This window comes from Lynx canadensis, chromosome C1 (genome assembly GCF_007474595.2).
Source record: "Lynx canadensis isolate LIC74 chromosome C1, mLynCan4.pri.v2, whole genome shotgun sequence".
Lineage (NCBI taxonomy): Eukaryota > Metazoa > Chordata > Mammalia > Carnivora > Felidae > Lynx > Lynx canadensis.
In genome coordinates, this window is record NC_044310.1 from 156,757,740 (window position 1) to 156,783,592 (window position 25,853).

At 42.5% G+C, this 25,853-nt stretch overlaps 1 protein-coding gene across 2 annotated transcripts in view; it reads right to left on the bottom strand.

Moving 5' to 3' along the window:
• STK39 (serine/threonine kinase 39) overlaps positions 1-25,853 on the bottom strand; it is a 315,140-nt gene that overhangs the window by 209,412 nt on the left and 79,875 nt on the right. For both annotated transcript variants that reach the window (XM_030323833.1, XM_030323834.1), the window contains exon 5: positions 24,615-24,670. In XM_030323833.1, coding sequence (XP_030179693.1) covers positions 24,615-24,670 — 56 coding nt within the window. The remainder of the gene's footprint in view (positions 1-24,614; positions 24,671-25,853) is intronic.

Genomic DNA, 25,853 nt, shown 5'->3' on the forward strand with positions numbered 1-25,853 from the left:
AAAAAATCACCCTTATTTTATATAAGACATTATTGCTTACAAATTCTGGTTTTATAAACATCTCTTTTCCTGGTGAGCTTTCCAGTGATGATGACTTAATTGTTCCAAACACCATGAGCTCTCTCAGGGACCACCAACGCATCCTGCCATCCTACAGTTTAAACAACATCATCATGGGTCAGCAAGCCCACCAGTCCACAAGCTTAGCATATACCAAAGTGTATTTTCTATCAAAAAGGTATCAAAAGTCATAACTAATCATAAAGGATTACAGCAATAAAAATAATAACACATTCTTAATGGCCTAAATACAAAGGATCTCAGTTTTTAGCTGAAATCACGTATAAGAATAGCACTGGAAGCAGTAAAAATAGTATGTAAGGTAGTTTCCTTTTTTTTATTTTAATGTTTATTTATTTTTGAGAGAGAGAAACAGTGTGAGCAGGGGAAGGTACAGAGAGAGGGAGACACAGAATGTGAAGCAGGCTCCAGGCTCTGAGCTGTGAGCACAGAGCCCGATGCAGGGCTTGAACTCAGGAACCATGAGATCATGACCTGAGCTGAAGTCAGACACTTAACTGACTGAGCCACCCAGGCGCCCCTGTGATGTAGTTTCTTCTTTTGTCTTTCTTTTACAATGATTACTTTCTAGCCTCTAATTCCACATCATCAATGTCTGGGGAGTGGCTTTTTTTTTTTTTTCTTAAGGTGGCTTGGGGGATGGGTGAAATAGGATTACGAGTTCACTTGTGGTGATGAGCAGAGTAGCGTCTAGAACTGCTGAATCACTAAGTTGTCCACCTGAAACTAATGTAACACTGTATGTTAATTATAGCTCAATTAAAAATTAAAATAAAGGATAAATAACATTCATCTCCCACATTCTCATGACCTTGCTTAAAAGTGCTAACACCTTAGGCAAAATCGTAATGGCAAATCCACAAACCCAGGTACATAAAGCCAACATGCCCAGGTTTGTACATATGTAGCAATCAACACAAAGGAAAAGCTCGGTCAGCAAAGATTGTTTTTTTCTTTTTTCCTAAGTTTGGTTTCTGGATAATTTTCATAGGTATAGATACAATGGTTTGTAGAATGAAAAAACACTTTTCTTAACATCCATTACATACTAAAAATTCTTTTTGTGAGCAGATAAATTAGGCATACTGTATGGAAATACACACATGCATTTATGCAAAAAATGTTTGTATGTGACAAAAGAGAAAGGAATACCTGGTGATTATTAATGCATGCATTTCTGCTTAGATTTTTATTAAAAGTTAAAACTAGTTAATAAGTTCAAGTACCAACTACTCAGGGCTAGTACAGACCTACCAGGTAGAGCCAACTAAAGAACAGCTCAATAGTAAGCTGGTAAATAGTAATTTAAAAAGGTGATCAACACCTCAAAATGCCACAGCAGACTGTGTAGTTTGAGCCCCTGCCAATTCCTCTCGTTTAATTCTCCTTTGCTGATCCCCTTTCATGACTACCAGGATGACAGCCATTTACCCAAGAGCAAAGTCCAGCACAAACCAAGGTGAAAATGTATTAGCATTTGCTTTAGGTCTTCAATATGAAGTTAGGGCAATAACACTATAACCAGTTCCCTGAGTTGAAATCTGTTGACTGTTTTACTTTACTTACATTTAAATTTACTCAACTCCCTAAAGGATTTCAACTACAAGTAAAAGGAATAAAAATTGACAAATGTGAGTCTTTGTTCCCACTGCTACACTCATGTTAATACTGAGCAGAAGTGTATTTTGAAAAGGCTAGATAATTTAATTTGCACATATGTGCCAAACTAAAACTATTTAAATTCTTATATTTTGGTCAGAAAAATGAAGCCTTGTGAAAAGAAATCTCTAGAACCAGTAAGCCAGTCTCCTGTAGGTGGGAGGAAATACAATTCATGTTCTTACAGAAAAGCTAGTGAATAAAACCATTTGTAAACATCTACTATATTCAGCTAGAGGAAAAGATAATATGATGAGCTTTGAAAAATATTAATTTCAAGTTAATTTATACTTCTGCAAAGTTCAACAATGAATCCAACATCCATTTCTTTTTAGTTTTTTTAATGTTTAGTTTTGAGAGAGAGAGAGAGCAAGAGCACATGCACATGAGCAGGGGAGGGGCAGTGAGAGAGAGGGAGACACAGAATCTGAAGCAGGCTCCAGGCCCTGAGCTGTCAGCACAGAGCCCAACATGGGGCTTAAACTCATGAGCTGTGAGATCATGACCTGAGCCAAAGTCAGATACTTAAACTCCTAAGCCACCCAGGTGCCCCTCCAACATTCCACTTCTATTAAAATAATTCTGTGGGGTGCCTGGATGGCTCAGTCGGTTAAGTGTCTGACTTTGGCTCAGGTCATGATCTCACGGTTCGTGAATTCGAGACCACCATCAGTTCTCTGCTGTCAGCACAGAGCCCACTTCGGATCCTCTGACCCCATCTCTCTCTCTGCCCCTCCCCACTTGCACTCTCTCAAAAATAAATAAATGTTTTTTAAAAATTAAAATCAAAATAAAATAATTTTGTGGGGCACCTGGGTGGTGGCTAATTCAGTTAAGCATCCAACTTTGGCTCAGGTCATGATCTCATGGTTCACGAGTTCAAGACCTGTATCAAGCTCTGTGCTGACAGCTCAGAGTTGGCTTCAGATCCTCTGTCCCCTCTCTCTGCCCCTCCTGGCTCAGCTCGCATGCTCTGTCTCAAAAATAAACAAACATTAAAAAAAATAATAAATTTGTAACAATGTAATACTAAGTACATATCATCTGTACTCTAAGGAAAAATATATTTTTAATGCAATTGCAGCAACCCTACACCCCAATCTCTCCTAGAAGATATAATCCATATAAAAATCCATAGTTAACATTAATTTTTTTTTAATTCCTTAAAAATTCCATATGATTACATTAGACCTTTTTAAAGCTACAAAAACAGCTGAAAAAGATGCATAGGAGCAATTTATTACTGACAATACCCCTTCAATGTATCCTTCATGATTCACGTATTTATTCATAGGCTCCACTTAGAACACTCACTTTAAAGTCATAAACAGATGGTTAAATGTCTTTAATGCTCATAACAAAAAATTCCAGAAGGAGAAAACGCCAATCCTAACATCTACTCACCCTTACGACTACAGAATAAATACACGATGTGCTCCAATGTATTGCCAATGTATATACAGAAAGATTTATATGTACTGAGAAACAACATTCTGACCAGAGTACATAGTGTGCCTGTGTAAAAAGGAAAGCCGGTATATTCCGACCAGACAGTGTACCTAGGACAGGGAGAACGAGGTGGTGAACCACTGCACTAAAAAGAGCCCTTGTTTTAGGAGAAGTCCGTCTATACAGCCAAGAAGAGTGCAACCAGACAGACGTGGGTCAGAAACCATAAACATCACTCCGGCGACACGGGATCACAGGCTACACATAGAGCTAGCCCGCCCATCTTCCTGCATCCAGAAATAACTGCATCCCAAACCAGAAAGGATGCTGTCATCCCAGGCACTAAAGGCTCTCTCACATCTCCTGAATCCACCCACCCCGCTCCTTCCACACTGCTGCTGGGGCGGCCTGCTGAACCCCCACCATCGTCCTGCTTCCCAGGAGACTGGCACACAGGCCTTTCTCTCCCTGACTTCTCCCTTGAAAGGCCCTCTGCTCCCTAGGAAAAAGTCAGAATCCCCGAGCACAGCATGCACATCGGACTTCCCTCTTCCTCTCCCGCCTCAGCTGCCCCTTCTCCCAAATGCAGCCCTGAGGCTGGGCGCTGCTGAACCACTTACTGTTTATTCCCCGAATCCATCACCAGCCTTGCCCTCCACGATGCTGCCTGTGCGCCCAGGTACACTGTTCCTCCACTAAGTGCAGGGCCACCGGCAGGGGGCGTCCTGCTCATCCTTATTAATAATGGAAGCCTCTTTGGCATCCTGACTCCCTGTGCCTCGGGGCTCTTTCACAGCCCCTCGTGTTGGGGTGTGGTTAGTCTGATGCCCACCCAACACCTTTGCCTGATGTGTGGTGTACAATTAAGTAACTTTGGGAACTGTCTTATTTTGGTATATGTGAATGCTTAGCCCTGCGGCAGATCCCCCAGGTTTGGGGCATAGCCACCTAATTTGGAGAGTGGGCAGATCCTCCAGGAAACAGCACGGTCCGCACTGGCAGGGGCCAGGTGTCCTGGTAGTTAGACTGCACGCCATGCTACTCCCCACCCTGGGAGTTTGGCACACCCTGAATCTGGGCTTCTGGGTCTTTTTCCTTACCTGGCTTCTTGGTTATGCCTGTTTTTATATTATGTTCATATTTATAATCATGAGGGAAACAAAGGCAAGAGAAATGTAGCTAAAATTAAATCTCCTTACAACTTGCAGACACCTGGGACATGCAGAGCGTGACCATCCTCAAGCAACTCAGGGCTACCTTACTTCCTTGATGTTTTTGCTTTATTAAAGACTAAAAATAACCTTATCTTAACAATAGCTAGCCCCTCAAGGTCCTGAAAGCCCGGCTTCCCAATTCCTTAGAGACTTAACGCTATCCCTAACCCCCACTAACTTAAAAGTATATTATCAGTCACTCCTCACAACCCCAGTGCAGCTCTATCTGTCCACAGGTCCTGTCCCTGTGCTTTAATAAAATCACCTTTTAGGGGTGCCTAGGTGGCTCAGTTAAGCGTCCAACTTGAGCTCAGGTCATGATCTCGCAGTCCATGAGTTCAAGCCCCGTGTCAGGGTCTGTGCTGACAGCTCAGAGTCTGGAGCCTGCTTCAGATTCTATGTCGCCCTCTCTCTTTGCCCCTCCCCTGCTTGCTCTCTCTCTCTCTCTCTCAAAAATAAACATTAAAAAAAAATTTTTTTGGGGGCGCCTGGGTGGCGCAGTCGGTTAAGCGTCCGACTTCAGCCAGGTCACGATCTCGCGGTCCGTGAGTTCGAGCCCCGCGTCGGGCTCTGGGCTGATGGCTCAGAGCCTGGAGCCTGTTTCCGATTCTGTGTCTCCCTCTCTCTCTGCCCCTCCCCCGTTCATGCTCTGTCTCTCTCTGTCCCAAAAAATAAATAAACGTTGAAAAAAAAAATTTAAAAAAAAAATTTTTTTTAATAAAATCACCTTTTACACCAAAGACATCTCAAGAATTCTTTCTTAGCCGTTTGCTCAAGAACCCTATCAATAACACGCTCCTGCTTCTCCTCACCATGTATAAATATGCTTTAAAATAATTGTCAGGTAGATCAATAGACGGACTATTCTCTGCCTTCAGACTGGGATGAGGAGATAAGCATTAACATGTTTACAGTGGAAGATATAAAATATAAGAAAGATATATTTCCTGACTTTAAGAATATTACCCCTGAGGAGAGGGAAGGCATGAAACAATTAACAACAACAATGCGCTGCTATCGGTGTAGACACGGAGGAGCCAGGAGTGTTAAGAGCCATGGAAGACTCCACATCCACGGGGGCCTTGGACCTGGCCTTCAGGAAGAAGTTAAGACCTGGAGAGGCAAGCCGAAAAGGAAATGGCATTCCAGACAAAGAAGCAGCATGAGCAAAGCACAAGTGTTGAGCCAAGAGGAAAAAGTGTCTGACAGCTGCAGGGGTCGAACACTCAAATACCTACAGGGGCCAGGCGGGAGTAAAGGAGGGAGGAGGGCCCTGCAAACCAACAGCACAATCCCAATGATTAAAGGGCACTTGATACTCAGTGTCAGCACAGGGGGGCCCTCCCCAGGAGCCCATTCTCGGTGCCCTCCTACCCCAGCTCTAAAAAGTGGGCTGCTGCTATTCCACTGGAAAACAAAGTCACCTTAGAGGAATAGGGTCTGGTGTGGCCAAAGTCCCAATTTTCCCAGAGCAAGCCAAATATCGAGACCTTTATGCAAAAGCTCTCTTTTCTGTTGCCCGCAACAAATTCATTTAAAAAAAAATTAGGCAAAATAAAGCAATTATGCCTCCCCGGCTTAGCCTGCAAAACTAATCTGGTAAGTTGTTACAATGCCTAAAATTTACCTAAAATACTTTCACATACACCATGCAACATTATATTTATGAGACCCAAGTGGTCAACTGACACCCTGACCCAGAATGCCCAGTGCCAGAAGGTTCTGGTAGCATTTGATGAAGGATGCCAGAGGCAGCTGCTACAAGTATTTCAGTTATCTGTATCTAAGTATAGATAAGTACGAGCCAGGTGAATGCCCAAAAGGGGCTATTATTGGAGAATATTAATGCCAGTCACCTGTCGGTAGCCATGATGCATGTGAGAAACAGGCTCTCACTGACCAAAGTAAAGGCAGTCAGCACACAGAGAAGGGCTAAAATTTTAGCTATACTCCCCACTCTTGTGTGAATAAAAAGAATCCAGCCAGGCCCAAGAGTAAGCTAAATCCCTCCCCAGTTCTAGGTCTAGTTTGATTCTAGACTCCCAAGTACAAGTGTGTAAGAAAACTGCATCTGTAATGCTGGCATGTCTGCTTCGAGTGAATTTTCCATTCACCTAGAGAGACAGAGAGCAGGAACTTCCTTGAGTGTGCAGAACAAATCTGTGAGGGCTCTCTAGGGGCTTGTTTGCCAATGAATGGCAAAATTTGGTCTGAAACTCGATTTCCTTAAAACCTGGGAGTGGAGTTGCTGGTGAAAGGCCAAACGTAACCCACCTCAAACATCTGTAACAGCTACGAATACCTGTAAGGAGGAACCTGAGTTGTGCATGAGAAACTGGCTCAGGTTAGTTCAACCCTTGGCGAGAGAATAATGGAATCGGCATCTGATGGTTCAGAGCTTCCTAAAATGTATCCAAAATGGGTGACGATGCATCAGATCCCTTCAGACCTGCAAGCAGCTCATGGGGGGGGGGGGGGGTCTGGGGTAGCGGGAGCCACCACAGCTACAGGGAACCCCAGTAGCTCTTTATTCGAATCAGTCTCTTTTCCCATAGTATCTTGGTCTAGAAAAGCAGGGAAGCACAGAGACTGGAGGAGCCCAACCACAGAGTCTCGTCCCAGGTAAGAGAAGCTGAGCCCCGTCCGCTCAGCACCCTGGACTACTGCTGTGCTCTCGCTAGCCCAAGAGGAAATCCGGGAAAAGCAGTCATTTAGGGATGTTCAGGAGTAAAATCAACAGGGCCTATATCTGAAGAGAGACTCTGGAAACGGAAAGGATTAGACAAATTCTTAGGAAAATAGGAAGATTTAGTGGATATTGGAATTGAAAAAGAAGAAGGAAGTAAAAAGATTAAATGACCTGGCAGAGACCACACAGCAAGTTATCGAGGGTCTGAATAAAATCCACAGCCCTTCACCCTTCACAGAGGAGTCATCCACTTAGCCTTGGTTTCCTATTTGAAAAAGTTCAATGTAATTTTCTGTACTGAAAAGGAAACGCAAGACAGAATAATGGGGTTAATATTCCACAAATCTCGAGCTTGTCCCTGAGTAAAGATCAAGTTGTGATTACACAACATAGAAAAACTAGTTTGAGGTTCCCCGGTTATTCTGAAATGTCATATTTATGTCACCAAAAACAATTCCTTCCCGATTTGGTTTGATTCCCAGTTTTGGGTTTTGTCTTGTTTTCTCACAAGAGACTCTTGAGATTTTACTGGCAAAACCGAAGCGTACTTCTAAACACCCAGGAACATTTTCAGGGCTGCCGGCATCCGGCTTTCCTGAGTCCCACAGGTTTCCTTAAAATGTTATGCCACCAATGTTGGATAAATAAAGAAGTATACAAAGAAGTACACTGCGATTCAAATTCTGCAAGCTATGTCACAACAGGTATAAAACAGAAGCAAAAACTTTCTTAACAGAGCAGGCTACAGAAACTTGTTTGTGTGTCTTAGGCAGAAGGCGTGCGCGCACGCGAGCCGCGTAAAGGGGCAGAGGAAGAGAGAATCTTAAGCAGGCTCCGTGCCTCAGCACAGAGCCCAACACAGGGCTCGATCCTACGACCCTGGATCATGGCCTGAGCCGAAATCCAGAGTCAGATGCCCAACCGGCTGAGCCATCCAGGCGCCCGGGAAGCCGTTTCACTTTAAACAAAGTTCTTTTAATGTTTTTACAGGTGTGCCAGTAGTGCAGCACCCCACTGACATTTGGGAAGCAGGGGCTGTTCACAATAACGTCCAGCTGGTGTGGGTTTACAAGCCAGGGGGCTTGCAGAGCTCTGATTTAGGCACAATCCTGGCCTTCTAGCAAGAGCTAATGTGAGGAAATGTGATGTCAATTTAAACATCAATGTTACATGCCCTGAACAACATGAATAGAAAAAACATGTTAACGTGCCCAACATACAACACTCAACACGCAATTAAAAGTGTCATCTTCTGCTTGCTGGCAATTCCTAGGTGCCCTTTCCCCGCAGATTTTCTTGGTTAGAGAAGGAAAATACAGACCAGGGTAAGTAAAGGCTTTAGCATTTTCAGAATCAAACCTCACCTCTTCCAACTGAAATCCAGACCACTATTCTGTCCAGATTAATCTTCCTAAAACACAGTTCTGATCACAGCGCACTCTGGTCAAAATCACTCTCCTGACCTGGCATCTGAAGAATAGCAAAGCCACCGCACACCCCACCCCGGCCGCACTTCCATCATGTATGTGGAAGCCAACAGGCTTCCAGTATTGTCTCCTTCTGACTGATGTTCACCCAATTATCACATACTCTGGTAGAGTGTTTTTAGCTTCACTGACCAAATCACTGTTTTCCAGTTTTTATTTTTTTAATGTGTAATTACCTTTAGCCTTTCTACCCATTTTTCTGTTTGTTGTAGTTTTGTTTATAAATTAAGTAGGAACAACTTTTCACTCCCCTGGAGCCTTGCCATCCTCAGAGTGTCATCAGATCTTGGGGCACCGAGAGCCAAGTCTGAATGGAAACAGGGAGAGCCATCCCCTCATGCCTGCCGGGGATCCCTGCAAACCTGGGCAGGAGAAAGCATGGTGCAGTGCTGACTTAGAGGTGACTGAGGGGACACTTCAAATTCTCTAGGTGGACACCATACCTCTGGGTACCTGCATTGTGCTCGGCAGAACTCAGCAAACCCAGAGCAAGGAGCAGAGCCCAGATCCCAGGAGGCCAAGTCAAGATGTGGCAAGACCTAGGACAGTGGCTCCCAACCGTCACTGGGCTCATTTCCTTCTTGAAACAGGAGTAGTTTTCTTACCATTCTAATAGTTTCAGTGCACCATGAATGTGAATACAACTACTAAGAGGCCAAATGGCTGGGCGCCTGGCTGGCTCAGTCAGGGGAGCTTGTGACCCTTGATCTCAGGGTTGTAGGTTCAAGCCCCTACAATCTCTGTGAAGAGATTACTTAAAAAAAAAAAAAAAGAAAAGAAAAAAAGAGGCCAAATGACAACACACTTGGCGTGGATATGTGGCCCCCACTCAGAGGCATATACTAGAAGGTCTTGACAATTTCTAGTGAGTCTCCACCAAAAATTCCTGAAACTAAAGGGAAGAAAAAACACACCAAGGAAGGACACGGTGAGTACAAAGGAGTCACATTTCCACCCTCAGAAGGCACTCTGGAATCAAACAGGCCTGTGTGTGGTCCCAATTACACTCCCTGATAATTTACTTAACTTCTTTGAGCAATGGTTTCACAAGCTATAAAATGGGGAGTATAGAATAGATTCAGAAGATGTTCAATTAATAGTCCTTGTTGGCTGCCTACCCAACATCCATGCCCCTCCGCTCTTCTCTATCAGAATCCTGCTTGTGTGTGTACTGCTCTAAGCCAACCACAGTGTTTGGCTCTTCTTACCAGTGAATGGTCTGAAGGTCTGCCCTAGTCTTGGCCCTGAGATCCAAGGGGCATACGGCATAAGCTCTTGCAGAGAAATTCTTCACCTGTAGAAGAACCTTGTACATGAGGCTCCTTTACTGCTCACTCCCCAGCCTGTTTAGGACACTATCAGGTGAGGGTGAGATGCTGGGAGTGAGCACCCTATACAGACATGTTCTGGCCGACATACTGAGATGCAGAACAGAGAGCAGGATGGAGCAAGACCTCTGTGCTACTGCTGGGCTTCCGCACCAACCCTGGAACCAAATGCCCCAGACTTCTGTGATGCAGGATAATTAAATGTCCTTACTGTTTGATCTCCTGCCAGTCAAGCACTCTGGCATTTGGACCCAAAGACTTCTTAATTCTTATAGTCACCTGTCCTTCCCCAGTCCTGCCATGTTTATTCATACTTCTTGACCACTAAGGGTTAACCATTGCATCAGAGGCTAAAATCACTGCAATCCCCAAAAGGACTTGGTAAAAATCAGCAAGAAAACAATTTAGTACACAGTGCAATTCCGGAGTTTTAAACAGCTCTAGTATTAAGCATGGCTCTTAATGCCAGAGGCACAAATCAAAACAAATAAATGCACAGGCATCTCGGAGGCGGGGGGTGGGGGGAATAACACACTGCAAGAACAGTTGAATTCACTTTTTTTACCAGTAGTTTTTTTCCGTTTTGGGCTACACTTACATAAACCTTCCAGAAACAGAGAACAATACACTTCTAAGAAAATAAGAGAAAGAAGTATCTTCAACTTTTGCCACTCAAAAGTGGGGTCTACCAGAATCATAAGCATCACTGGGGTTCCCCCAAGAAATGCAGGCTCTTGGGTCCCACCCCAGACTTGCTGAAATCAGCATCTGCATCATAGCAAGACCCCTAGCTGATCTGATGCACAGAGAAGTTGGAGAAGCACTGCTCAAGAGTATGGTCTCCCTAGCAGGGCACGATTCAGTATGACTGGATGATCTCAAAGTAATGTCAACTCCATGGCTCCCCTCTTTTACCTCTTAGACACAGAAGACACTGGTAGTGGAGACACAGTAGCAGAAAAAAAGCGTTTATGTGTGCACACTCATGTATTTTATGACACGGTAAATAGGAGTGCAATACTAAAAACATAAATCATGCCCCACAAAGAACTCACCCAGTGATCCTCAAGGGTGTCTAATGTGTCAAACAGGACAAACAAACCCACACACATGGCACACTCCAATTTTAAAATCTTTTTTTAAAATACAGGAAGATAATTTATGATCACAATACTTCTGAACAGTCCATCAGTAGCAGCTGCTCAGTAGAGACGCCAGGGCACAGAGGAGATAGGCCGTGGCTAAGTATCATTCTCGGCACAAGATGTTTGGAACACCATTCCCTTCTCAACCTCTGAAGTGCAATTGTGTAGCATAATATTATATTATCATTAAAGTGATAACCTTGAATCTGCTCGTCTTTTAAGCAAATGATATACACGTTGGCATCTCATCTACTATTAGTGATCAATTACTCACACACTACTTCATTACAGATTGGGACACAACACCTGTCCCGCTCAGGAGGAAGGCTGACATCCCAAGAGGAACCAGACAGAACCAGAACGAGTTCTCTGAAACCCTCGTTCTCTACCCAATCTCCTCTCCCCTAATCAGACTCCCACTTTTTCAGTTCTATTTATTCCTTCATGTAAACAAAAGGTGTTCAATGGCCTTCTTTGGCTCCACAGGCTACAACCCCCAACCACAACATGGCGTCTAGGCATCCACTGACAGAAAACACAATCTGCCATATTTCCAGAGTCTGCCCCCTGGAGTCACTTTTCAACTGCTCTGAACAAATCCATGTTTCCCATCTGTGAATGAGGGAGAGGTAGTCCTGACCTTATATGAAACATCAGAGAACGACAATTTCACAGCCTTTTCTGACAACAAAAGAAGAAATCAGAAGACACCATATTTTTATTCCCTAAAGGTAGAGTTTCACCTTTCAAAATAAAAGAAACACAAAGAAGCAAACCTTCCCATGGCTGGCCTCACATGTGGATACACTCTTAAAAGTGCCATTGACAGGTTTCCTTCAAATGTGTTAAATTTTAACTTACAAAAGGAGAAGTTCTTAGCACTTGTTTGTACTTTGTACATGGAATCAATATACATTCATGATATGATAGACAAATAAGAAAATTTCAACAGAATTCTTGGTAAAAATGTTGAGGCTACACAAGCTGCCACTCACTCCCTAATTCCTCATTCTCCCCATTCTCACACTCAGGACGATAAGCCTTTAAAAGGACAAAACGATATCAATTCACATTTGGTTCACAGTTCAGTTGGCTAATGTGATCAATTAGCTAAAGCGTGAAGAACAACACTAGTCTAAGACGACAGCAAACCACCGATCATGTGCCCAACTACGTCAGAGCCACAGCAGGTGAATATCCAGTGACCAGTGAAGCCAGAGGCCACACCTGGTGGGGCACCAGCAGAAGGCAGGGGGCTGGGGAGGCTGGAGCAGTAATCCAGACCAGCTGTGCTGAAGGAACCAGGCAAGGGGCAGCTGTCTCACGTCATTGATGGGCATGACCAAGAACTCACTAGTGGTCAACTTTCTATCACAAGTGGTAATTATGGTGAACAAAAGAAAACCACAGATAATCCCCAAATCTCGAATCCATTCTTCCCTGGCTCCCCAGTGGGGACAGGGTATCTGTAAAGATGCTCTGGTGAAACTAGTGACAGGACACATCACTTGGCTTACTCTCCCCTCCATGTCCAAGACCATCCTCTGATTTGAATGCTTTCAAACAGGATGGAGAATTTCTCTAGTGACTGAGGTTAATGAAGGGTCACTAAAACATTCTGATGTAAGACAGGTCCTAGAGAAAGTCTTATCAAACTTTCTCATTCTGTAGATGAAAAAACTGAGCCCGAGGGTCAAGAACTGTCAAAAGGCATAGAGTTAAGAGGCAGGAGTAGGGGGAGCCCAATGGTAAGGAAATGAGCCAAGGACTGAAAGAGAAGTCAAGAGATCTGAGACTGGCTTTTATGACCTTCAAAATGACCTTCAAGGAGTCCACAATGGCTTAGCAGTCCTCAATCCCCTCATCTCTAAGACCTACTCTGCTGAACTGAAAAAGCCGTTGTACGGAGAGCACTAGGTAAACACATTACACAGGTACTATCATTTCCCAAACCAAAGGCAGGCTCTGGAAGTCAACAGGGGCTCCTGGCTGCCCATATCTGCCAAGATGGGCACAAGCAACTTAGATCAAATATTAATAAGTCTAAATTTCCAATGCAATATTCATATACCTGCAGGTGCTCTTTTTCACATAAATGTCCACTTGACGAGCTCTCATATCAGAAGCTTTCAATAAACCAGAATGACCCATCTGTACACTTTACAAGAGATGGTCCCTGTGGGAGATGATTAAAATAGCACAATTCCAGTTGCCACAAGTATTTAAACAATTTACATCATTTCTACAAAGTTTTGAGAAGGATTACTGAGGCTAATACAATCTTCAAAGATTCTGTATATTTTTAAGTCTGCAATAAAGAAAACCTCACATTTAAAACTCTTAACATTGAAGAGTCACTGAAATATGAGGATCATGTATTAAACTCTGTTGCTCAGTATTCTTTTAATCTAAATTTACTAAATAGTCATATTTTCATGAACTCACTCAGCAACTATTTACTGTGCTCTACGTGCCATTTCCAGTTTTAAACCTTGCCTTCATGGAGCTGGTCTATAAGTTGGGGCAGTAGTGGAAGGGGAGGTAAATACGGTTAATCAACAAAATTACGAAATGCAATATAATACACAGCAGTGCTTCTCAGACTAGTGTGCATCAGAATCACCTGTGTGCTTCTTCAAATACAGATTGCTTGGCTCTACTTCCCAAGTTTTAGATTCAGCAGGTGCAGGGAGGAAGAGCACAAGAATCTGCATTTTTATCAAGTTCCTAAGGTGATGGTGACACTGCTGGTCTAAGATCATACCTCAAAAACACTAACACAGGGTACACTGATGTATGCCATAAAGAAAAACAGACCAGGGCATAGGGGGTATGGGGTAGAGGAGGCTACATAGGATGGCCTTGGAAGCCTCAGTGATGTGACATTTGAGCTAAGTTCTAAAGAAGGTACTGAAATGACTATTCCAGATGGAGCAGCCAATGCAAAGGTCCTGAGGCAGGAGCATGCATGGCAAGGATACCAGTTTTCCTAGAATGGAGTGAGGGAGAAGATGAAGAGATGGGATCAACAAGATAATGTTAGGGAACAGATCTTGTAAGGCCGGGTGGGCCACCATAATATTTTTGACTTCACTCTGAGATGGGAAGGCACTGGAAGGCTTCAAGTAAAGGCATGACACAAGCCGACTGAGTTTGACAGCATCCCTCTGGCTGCCACATAGAGAACAGAGGGGACAAGGGCAGAAGAGGACCTCTCAGGAGACCACCACAATAACCCAGGCAAGAGCTGAAGGTGGCCTAGAGCACGAGGACAGCAGGGGAGGCGGTGAGACGTGGTTAATGAGAGGATTTGCTGACAGAATGGGTATGAGAGAAAGAGAAGGACCAGGGAATACCAATTCCTGGCCTATTCTATGCAAGGACAGAGCTGCCATTAAAAGAAGCAAGGAAAACTGTGAGAAGGGCATTCTGTTAGTGGGCATGCGGGTTATAGTTTTTCTGTATTAAATTATACCAGCTTTAGAGTTACAAGGAAACTTGAGAACCCAAGCACCTCATTTTATAGGTGATATAAACTATGGCCAGCAAGACTTGGCTAGGGGCACAGATTGTCAGTGACTTGAAAAGCTAGATAATCTTCCGCTCCTGTGTCTTCAAGTGTATTCCTTGTAATCAAGTGTTAAATTTACATTCCAAAGTATAAATGTGTTACCTATTCAAATTTCCTAGAAACCTCTAACCTATGGTATGATACATGTAGTAACTTATATTACTAATCAAAAACGCCTTTTCCCAAATCATTCCTACTTACCATACACATTTAAAATTTATCCCAGGCACCGGGGTGCCTGGGTGGCTCAGTCAATTAAGCGTCCGACTTCAGCTCAGGTCATGATTTCGCAATTTGTGAGTTCAGGCCCTGCATCGGGCTCTGTGCTGACAGCTTGGAGCTCTGAGCCTGGAGCCTGCTTTGGATTCTGTCTATCCCAGATCTATCCCAGGCACCTACATGGCTTAGTTGGTTGAGCATCTCACTTCAGCTCAGGTCATGATCTTGCAGTTCCTGAGTTCGAGTCCCACATTGGGCTCCATGCTGACAGCGGAGCCTGCTTCAGATCCTCTGTCCCCTCTCTCTCTCTGCCCCTCCCCGGCTTGTGCTCACTCTCTCCTGCTCTCAAAAATAAACAAACATATAAAAAATGTTTAATGAAATACTAAAAAAGATTTCTCCCCATGACAGTCTATTACACTAGACTTGATGTGGCTAACCTAGATTGCCCAGGTATACACATTCCCCTCTGCTTACAAATTTTTGAAATTAAACTTAATTGTTAACTGTATAATACCTGTTTCACCTGAACGGTAAACTTACGACAGCAGACGAGGTCTCTCTTGCTAAGCACCACATCCACTCAGAGGGCTATGCCTACAACACAGCAAATATGCAGTAAACATCTGCCAACCAACCACTTGAGGAGCATAAAACCCATACGGTTAATGTTCGCCTTTTCTCCAGGGAAGGGCCGTTTTTTTGCCATAACAAATGCAGGCTCTGGGAAGCAGAAAAATAAATGAAGAAATGATCATACGAAGAACGGAGTTGGACTGCTCTGCTTGTATTCTAACAACTCTTGTTTTTCCCAGACCTCAGCAGCTTGTGGTAATATACAAAATGTAATTTAATAATGACACTACAGGCCCGTAAAGGCAGAAAGGAAGAAAGGAAGAGAAGAAGGAAAGAAGGGAAGGGGGGGGGAGGAGGGAAGGAAGAAGGAAGACTAAGTCCCATCTGCCCCATGTCTTCCTAGATGCTCAGACCTTGAAGCTCAACCTTGTGCCCCATGCAGCTAAATAGGCACACCGGGGAAATATTCCAGCAAGAGCAAAGCAAAGGTATTCCCCCCATTGCGTTCACCTCATAAGACTTCTTTACGTTGTTGCTCAAGCAACTGCTAGCAGCTGTTAAAGGGTAGGAAGCTGCTTAAAATCTCCCCAAGTATTTCCCATTGATGATAGACAGATGGACTGGAAAACTAGGTTTCCAGAATTGAATGGCATTCTTGCTTCCTGCTAGAGGTTTCACCAAATGTTACCGCTTGATTTGTCAAGATCCCAAAATTTGGAAAGCCACATTAATTTGCTGTCCCTATTTATTTAAACAAACAAAAAAATGAATATATGAAAATTTTGGCATAATTCATTAAACCATAATTCACATAATTATAAACTACCTGAAACTCACAACATACGTTGTGGTTCACTATGAAGCACTCTTGATACCCTCCAAAGATCTTAATTTGTACTTGGACTCTATTTTCTGACTATGCCAATGCTTTTAATTTGCGTGCTCTGCTTCACCATATTAATCATTTCATTTGTAGCTGGCTAAGGCAGAACTTGCCTTAAAGCAGGAAGCAGAAAAGCACGGGCAGACGAGATTGGAAAAACAGGCAGGGCCTTCACATGCCATGTTGGGGAGCTGGGGCTTCATCCCCCCAGCAACAGTTTTAATCTTTATGCAAAGGAATGACATGGTCAGATGTGCACTGTGGATTTTCCACTCTGGTGATATGGGGGGAAATCAATGGGGTGAAGAAAACGGGAGAGCAAAATGATATGGCTGGTCAGACGGAGAGCCTACAACAGCCTTGCCTCCTAGCCTCCTCCCTGTGATCTTACAATGTCCTAAATAATTAAAGGACCCCACCCCCATTTCAATACAGAAGCAATGTGAGCTAACTAATTCTAAAATGGAATGTGTTAATTCCTTTAACCCTCTAGTATTTTTCCATTGTTCAGATATGGAAACTAAGGCGCAAGTGTTTGAATAACTTGGTCACAGGGCTAGGAGGAGTTATGCCAGGATTCAAACCACAGCAGTCTGGTGTCAGAGCCCTGCTCTAGGCCAAGGCACCAAAAATACAATGACACTGTCATTTCCTGATTCAGATGCCTCAGGGACCTTCAGACCTTTCTGATATGTTTTTTAATTTTTTTTAATGTTTATTTTTGATCGAGAGAGAGAGAAAGACAGAGCGTGAGCAGGGGGAGAGGCAGAAAGAGGAGGAGACACAGAACATGAAGCAGGCTACAGGCTGTGAGCTGTCAGCACAGAGCCCGACTCAGGGCTTAAACCCACAAACCATGAGATCATGAGCTGAGCCAAAGTCAGACAGTTAACCTACGGAGCCACCCAGGCACACCAGACCTTTCTGATATTAATCAGAGGCTGCCTCCCTTGTACACAGGGAGCCCATATTACCTTGCGTGAAGCAGCAGCCCCTCTTAACAAAAGATATACTCCCTCCACCTGTTTCCTCTACCTCCCCATCTAAATGCATTTCACTAGGGTCAAAGAGCACATAAGGAAAACAAAAGAGCCTAAAAGCTATGGGAATAAAAACTCCACCACACACACACACACACACACACACACACACACACACACACACAACACACAACTTCCAGCACCACACACACCTTCCTCTGGCTCCTTGAGAATAATACTGGAGCGCTGGAAGCAAGTTAAATCTAGTTGCATGTATTCCTGGCAGAAATGTTAGTCATAGTTGTTTGAGACCCAGAATGAATAAAGTTCAAGATGTACTCAAAGGCTGACTAAGGATATATAATCTTCCTCCCAAAAAACAGAGATATTACCCAAAGTCATACCAATGTCCTTTAGTGAAGAACCTAAGGCATACGTAAGCTTCACTGGGACAGTCTCAGATACACTGAGATTGATGTAATGATAGAGTTCTAGACTTCTGGAGTATGAGGCTGTCTGAGCTCAGTACCAATTTGTTATGAAAAACCAGGGATGGGAAATTCACATTCATACACACACACACACACACACTCGGAGTTAAAAGGCAAAAATAAGAAAATGAGCATGAGATCTACCTAATATAATCCAGTAGTGTGCTTCTAGAAAGTTCTTCAGAAATCAAATGTTCTGAAATCAACATTTTAATAGTGCATTAAGAGTGGCCAGTATTTAAAAGAATCCTAGGGTAGATATATTTGCAGTGACCACCCCAAAGTGACCTGTTTTGTATGGATTTCTGCTTAGAGCAGTGTCTCATTAATACCAGACAAACAGGCTTAGTCACTTGCCAGACAAAGCTCTAAGCTCTTCCTGACAATATGACAGAACATCAGACTGGAAAATAAAATGCTAGGCCGTGGGAAGAGCATGACTTTCAAATAGCCACTCCTTTTGTCACATATTGTAGCAAAAACCTTCACATCTATTCAAGTTTATGATCAGGAAATCACACGTTCAGGTTCTCTGAGCACAGAAGATATGAGAAATAAAGCATTTTCTTTTAAACTATGAGGAGGCAGTCCTCAAGTTGTAATTCATTACATCAAACCTGAAGTTTTCCAGTCTCAAAAAGAGTCTGGTGTCACTACTATGCTTAATTCGACACCAAACGACACCCAAAATAACTGCTTCTCCTATGCCCCAAAACCTTACCAAAGACTTGTGTCTCAACTTAAAGGAGCAGAGAGAGGAAAGGAAAGGTGCAGAATACGTTCCCTGGCTTCGAAATGGAATCGTTACACAGAGATGTGTAAGAGCTAGTGATCGCTATTGGTCTTCCATCTAAACCTGAGATCAGCTGGGAATGCAAGCTGGTGTAGCCACTCTGGAAAACAGTATGGAGGTTCCTCAAAAAACTAAAAACAGAACTACCCGACGACCCGGCAATTGCCCTACTAGGCATTTATCCATGGGATACAGGTGTGCTGTCTCAAAGAGACACATGCACCCCCATGTTTACAGCAGCACTATCAACAATAGCCAAAGTATGGAAAGAGCCCAAATGTCCACCGATGGATGAATGGATAAAGAAGATGTGGTCTATATATACAATGGAGTATTACTCGGCAATCAAAAAGAATGAAATCTTGCCATTTGCAACTAAGTGAAATTAGCCAGAGAAAGACAAAAATCATATGACTTCACTCATATGAGGACTTTAAGAGACAAAACAGATGAACATAAGGGCAGGGAAGCAAAAATAATATAAAAACAGGGACGGGTACAAAACATAAGAGACTCTTAAACATAGAGAATAAACAGGATTGCTGGAGGGATTGTGGGAGGGGGGATGGGCTAAATGGGTAAGGGGCACTAAGGAATCTACTCCTGAAATCACTGTTGCACTATATGCTAACTAATTTGGATGTAAATTTTTAAAAATAAAAAATAAAATTTAAAAAAAGAAATAAAAAAATAAAAAATAAAAAAATGACACTGAGATCAGTTACACACAGATTTAGGGCTGTCTTCCTGGAAATCCCACAGACATGGGATCACAGCTCTGGAGCCAGACTCCCCACATCTGAAACCTACTTGTGACCTGGGAAACTTGCTTCCCATCTCTCGACCTTAGTTTCTTGTCTGTAAAATGGGCACATTTACAGGCCTGTGGGGAAAGAGTCACAGCTCGCTCAGCACAGAGACCTGGCCTGGCAAATGGGAAGTACTCGAGACACATCAGTTACTTATTTTATATCCACAGTCAATAGAAACATAAATAATTTCCAGAGAATTTGTATTTTTAGATGGAGAACACAGCATATTTGCCTTATTCACCACACTTGTTGGTTGTATAAAATGAGAGTTTCTCATGGTCTGAACCAGGCACCTTAATGTCCCCTTTTCAAATTAAAAGTTCTAAGAAAGGAAATATATATATGGTAGAAGGAGTTTTTTTAAAAAAATAAAAATTGTAATGTTTTCTATTACAATAGCACAAATACTTTTTTTAAAAAACAATGCTAGGGGCGCCTGGGTGGCTCAGTCGGTTAAGCGTCCGACTTCGGCTCAGGTCATGATCTCGCGCTCTGTGAGTTCCAGCCCCGCGCCAGGCTCTGTGCTGACAGCTCAGAGCCTGGAGCCTGCTTCGGATTCTGTGTCTCCCTCTCTCTCTGGCCCTCCCCCCGTTCATGCTCTGTCTCTGTCTCAAAAATAAATAAATGTTAAAATAAATAAATAAATAAATAAATAAATAAATAAAATAAAATAAAAAACAATGCTCATAATGATACTCTGAAGGTAAACAAACAATACATACAAAGAAATAAATGCAAACATCCCCCTTGCTTAAATTTTATTTCAAAAAACAGGGCTTAAAGAACATAAAGGGAAAGGACACAAACAGCCTAAATAAAAGCAATGTACTATCTCCCCAAATATCCAAATATAATAGGTAGCAACAAAAAGAGAGAGTCTACCTCTTCCACTGCTGTGTCTCTGCTTTCCACTCTCCCACCCACACCCCCTTCACCACCCACTGGACAATGATGCCAGCAAAGATCCCGAAGACTCCTGGTCCCAGAAACCAACTGCCTGGCCAAGAAAGCCAAACTCCTAGAAAACAGGGACAGGCAGCAGCACCCTGCCTGTTCCAAGGAAACATTACAAGTGTTTTTCTTGAAGCAATAACCTTATTTTATAGTTAAAACCAGAAAAAAATTAAAGTACTATAGGAATTGAATTCAGTGTTGTGCTCAGGTTAGAGAATGTGGAAAAAATGAAAATACGAATTCCAGAAAGCCACGGCCCCAGAGATGTAGAAACTGCACAATTTAAATGCCTGTCTGCACACCATTATACATCCAGGAGATGGCGATTTCTCAGTTGGTCTGACACAAGCATGAAGTCACACACACAAAAGGGATACCAAGGGGAGTACAGAAAGGCTGTACACAACGTCTTCACTATGCTTGCCAGGCACTGTTCCAAGCAGTTTATGCGTGCGCTCATTTAATCCTACAACTACCCAGGTAGTGGTGGCTTTCTGCATGTGACCTTCTGAACCCAGCAGCCCCCACAGGGCAAGTGCCTACAGGGTCACACTCAGCACTACCACCCACAGCGGGGGGAAAAACCCAAGGCCCAAGAGGGAGAGAAAAAGTCAGGAAACCTTACTTCAGGGGATCCCAAGTGAGAAAAAGAAAAGGCCAATATGCTACAGAAGGCCCGGAGAAAGAGCTCAGGTCACCAATCTGACAAGAAGAATAGAGGAAGTTATTGGCACAGTGCCAAGTGGCAGAATAAGGCAAGGGCTGACCTCCTTTTGCATTTCAAAGGCTGTTCACTGCTATTCTGACCCTCTCAGTGAGAAATGATCGTTTCATCACCAAAGAGAGAAAATTAGTTGTACTTCCTTATCAGCTTAGAGCAAGATTAATGACAAGTTAACTTCCAAGTTCCATAATTAATAAGCATTAGCTTTTTATAACTCATAAAAGCCCCTAAAAGCTGAACCCCTTGCAAGACTAATTTGAGGTACATGTGATCTCCAGGCAGTGCCAGAGAGATGGGCGCAAGCCTGCTGGTCCCAGGAACAGCAGGAATGGCAGGGACATGAAGAAGAGCAGAAGTACGACGGCAGCTGCTGTGTGCCTCTCGTGTGCCAGCCACTGCTAAGATCTCTGCGTGTGAGGAGCCTCATTTGATTTCACACACACAAAAAAAGGCGAGGGGGGTTATATTTGTATCCCTCTTTTAAGGAAACAGAATCTTAAAGAAGGTGTGTAGCTTGACCAAGGTCGCAAGGCGACCCAGGAATTTCAACCATGCCAGTTCATCCCAGACTTTGTACCCTTGAGTACCCTGGGTTGAGACCGCCTGAACAGATGTTTTCTGTTGTCACTTGTTTCGTTGAACTTTTTTGTTTTGTTTTGCTTTGTTTTTGTTTTGTTTTTTCCTAAATGCCTCTGGCCTGTGGGGTAGGAGCCTCTCTCTAGAGTAAGGACAAGATGTGTACTTATAAGGCACTAACTTAGATGGCTCAAGAACAAAATTTGGTGTTAATAATAAAGGCCACCAAAGTAGGAAGGGGGAAGAGACATGAATCAAGAATGGCCTGAAACTGATCATGGTGGGTACACGAGGTTCTTCCTACTCTTCTCTACTTTAGGCTACGTATGAAAATTTTTATAATAAAAGGCTTAAAAAATGACTTTCACTTACTGACAGTTTATGAAGTCATTTCCTTTCATTGGTTTTACCAGGTCATACTTGTTCACACAGTTCAGAATTCAAAATGTTATAAAAGGTATGCACTATACAAGTCTCCCTCCCCATTATCCTTCTGTTTCTTTGTACAAAGATATAGAGGTATTTCTCCCCATTTCCCTCACAAAAGGTGACACAGTATATGCATTCTATTTCACCTTGCTGTATTCACTTAACTATGTAGCCTGGCGATACTTTTTTTCACGTCAATGTATACATTCTCCATTACAGCTTGTGGGTGTCCCATAATGTAGATCTACCATGTATCATATTTAATCGGGACACCTAAGTTGTTTCTAATCTATTGCAATCACAAACAGTGCTCTAATAAATAAGCTTATAATGTGTATTCCTGTCTACTGCCCTATTTTCTTGGTTGTACTATGCATTTCTCACATTTATTTAACTACTGCAACAACTGTTATCAGCAGGAGTAGATCCAAGTTTCATGGGATGTGAAGCTTACACAACTGGGAAGACCCTCTTTAAGATAAACAACACAAAATTAAAAATATGAAATTAGGTGTAAGTGTGTCTATTTCTTTAAGAGTAAAAATTCATACCAATTCACTGCTGTCCTAAAGATTAAGGTCATTTCTTCTGGAATAGTTTCAGACAATTGAACAAAAAATGCCTACATAGAATACCCCCTGATGGTCTAGAACACCTCTCCAACTAAAACACTCCATCTCCACCTAGAACACTCTGCAACTCCCAGAAACACACTGCACTTACAGGGCCCTGAAGCTTAAGTTTCAATAGGTACAGGGTGCCTAGGTGGCTCAGTCAGTTAAGCGTCCAGCTCTCGGTTGTGAGTCAGGTTGTGACCTCACAGTTTGTGAGTTCAAGTACAACGTCGGGCTCTGTGCTAATAGTGCAGAGCTGCTTGGAATTCTCTGTCTCTCCCTGTCTCTCTGTCCCTCCCCTGCTCGTGCTATCTCAAAATAAACTCAAAAATATCCTTTACACCTGCAAAGGATATCTGTGTCTCCTTGAACGATTGGCATTATCATCACCATCTCACAGATGAGGAAACTGAGGCTCAGCGATGCGACAGCCTGCCCCACACTGCACAGTGGGTACTAAACGAAGGCCTGTTTTGATTCCAAGGCCTTTGTGTTTAACTGATATACAGAGTGCCTACACAGTGGTCTTAAGCCAACGACTAATAATATTTGACTAAATTTATCTTTTCAAAGAGAGGACTAATAAAAGCTAACACTTGCAGTATTAGTTCTTCAGGGAAGAAACATTTGATTTGAAACAAATTCTCCATTTCCCTTTTGTATTTTCAAAACCTCTATTCTCTCCTTTAAAAGAAAATAAATAAAAGCCCCTGTGAATATACCCAACTAAATACAGAGCCCAAGGTCAGCACTGTGCTTGTCACACAAGTCAGGCATCACCTGACAGGTTCTCTGGCACCTAGAGAGGGACAAACAATGAATCAAAGAGATGACTCAAGGCTTATCCTTTGTGTTGGGGGTGTGTTTGTTTTCTGCTGAGCTCTCCTGTTTCTAATAATACCCCAGATCCTCACATTTGTCTAGAAACTAGACTAGAACCAAGGACTGTGATCAACTCTGCTCTAATAACTTGATGTAGAAAGAACCTAACCCTAAATACTAGAAAAGAGGCTTCTTCCACTCCAACTCAAAAAGCAGCAGGCTGGACTGATTAAGTATTTGGGGCAAACTTCAGCACTCTTCAACAGCAGAAACTACATCAGTGATTCTCACCAAGCGTGTCGCTGGGACGTGTTGCTAATAACATTCAATGCCTGCAAGCCAGAGGGCTGGGCTGAATACCCTGCAATGATGACAGGGACAGTTCGGTACAGGTAAGGGCTGTCCAGCCACAAATGCAAAAAGCAGTGATGGCTGAGAGGACTGAGGAGACAGGCCTTCACGGATGGGAGGGAGACACGAGTCAATACAGACATGGAGACACTTTACCCCAGACCTTTCGGGTTACTCTGGTGCAATAACAGAATGAGAAGGTCTGCACACGGAGGGCACTTGTCTAGCGTACGCACTCTACAGACGTGCACTGCCACCTGTGTGCCTACTGTCACGGACAGCCATGCAGGGTCACACTGAAGACCACAATAACCCACAGACTTTGAGAGTTCACCGTGCTTTCAGCACCGCTTCAGAAATAGAAACGTTTAAATTAATCGAAGGGTACAAGGTTCTAAACTTTCAAACTCATCAAAAAAAACTCTCAAAAGTGCTTTTCTTGCAGTTAGATAAATACCACCTTTATTCAACCTGAAATTTAGCAAAAATGAAATTGAAAGTAAAATTGCCTCTATCAAAAGGCTATGTTCTAAAATAACATTATTTACAGGATGATTTAACAACAACTTAACCAAAACAACAGGAAAACATGTTCTGCCTCAGACCCAAATGTTCTCTAACAGGGCAGCCCAGATACATGCTTAAAATAGATCACATGCATTCATTTGTTCATTCATTCATTCATTATTTATTTATTTGGAATGATTCTACATTCCTTGAAACTGGAACACTTCTATCAGAAGAATTTTTATTTTTATCAGCGTTACCTGCTATTTGTACGGAACCATCCTCACCCAGAAGAATGTTACCAGCTTTCAAATCCCTATTAGAAAAAAATGAATGAATTATGGAATATAGACATTATATTGCATCAATTCACTCAGAGATTTAAAAACATATCATATAATGTAGCTGTTTAAAGTAATTATCATTTTATAAATATTAAAATTATATCACAGATTTAAAAAGTTACAGGGAGAAACGGCGATTTTATAGTTTGCTCCTGGGGGGTGGTTAGGATTTTAGTAACAAATATTTTATGTGAAATCATTATCCAAATTTAATTAAATCATGAGTGAGTACATTCTTTATGTTGTAGAGTTGGAGATCGCCCATTAACTCACCATACTATCTTTTCTCAAGAATTAAAGCTGATAATTCTATGTAAAGCTGTTCTACTTCCACTTAAATTTGTCTGTGGTACAATTCCAAATTAATCCCAGCAGCCTCTTAAACAATGGATTGGATCAGCCTCTCCCCTGGAGAGATACTGATTATAAATGCCAATTATAACATTCTATAATATATTTCTTCATTATACAGAAGTCTTAACACTTAAAAAGAAAAATAACAACTTACAAGTTTGAAATCTAAGGTCATGTTTTTTTCTAATTACCAAAAGACATGGCAGATATCCTTAAATAAATGGCCCACATATAGCACAAGGTAGGGGAATTACAATACCAGCATTACTAATAAATGGTTATTTACTCACAGCTATTCCTAGGAGCCCAAGTTAACACTAACTCTTTTGAAACATCAAACACTCCTATTCTAGGCTGTTTGGCTATTTAAAGAATTAGCATTTTATGTCACAAAAGAAGATGAAATTAGTTACCCCCCCTTTCCTCACACCACCATGCCAAAAATAATGAACATATTACAACATTTGGAACAGTTTTGCCTGTATTAGATAGAGATGCTATCCTGTTCAATTAAGCATACTTCAAGAGTAGTATTGTTATTTTTTTTTAGTGAGTTCACTAGGTACTTTTTTATATTCTGCTTTTATTTCAGTGAAAATGGATAAAGCAATGCTAAGGATACTAATATATTTCATAAAAATTTATTCTCTCGGGGCACCTGAGGGGCTCAGTCGGTTAACCACGGATTTTGGCTCAGGTCATGATCCCCCAGTTCATGGGGTCGAGCCCCGCGTCGGGACTCTGTGCTGAGAGCTCGGAGCCTGAAGCCTGCTTCAGATTCTATGTCTCCCTCTCTCTCTT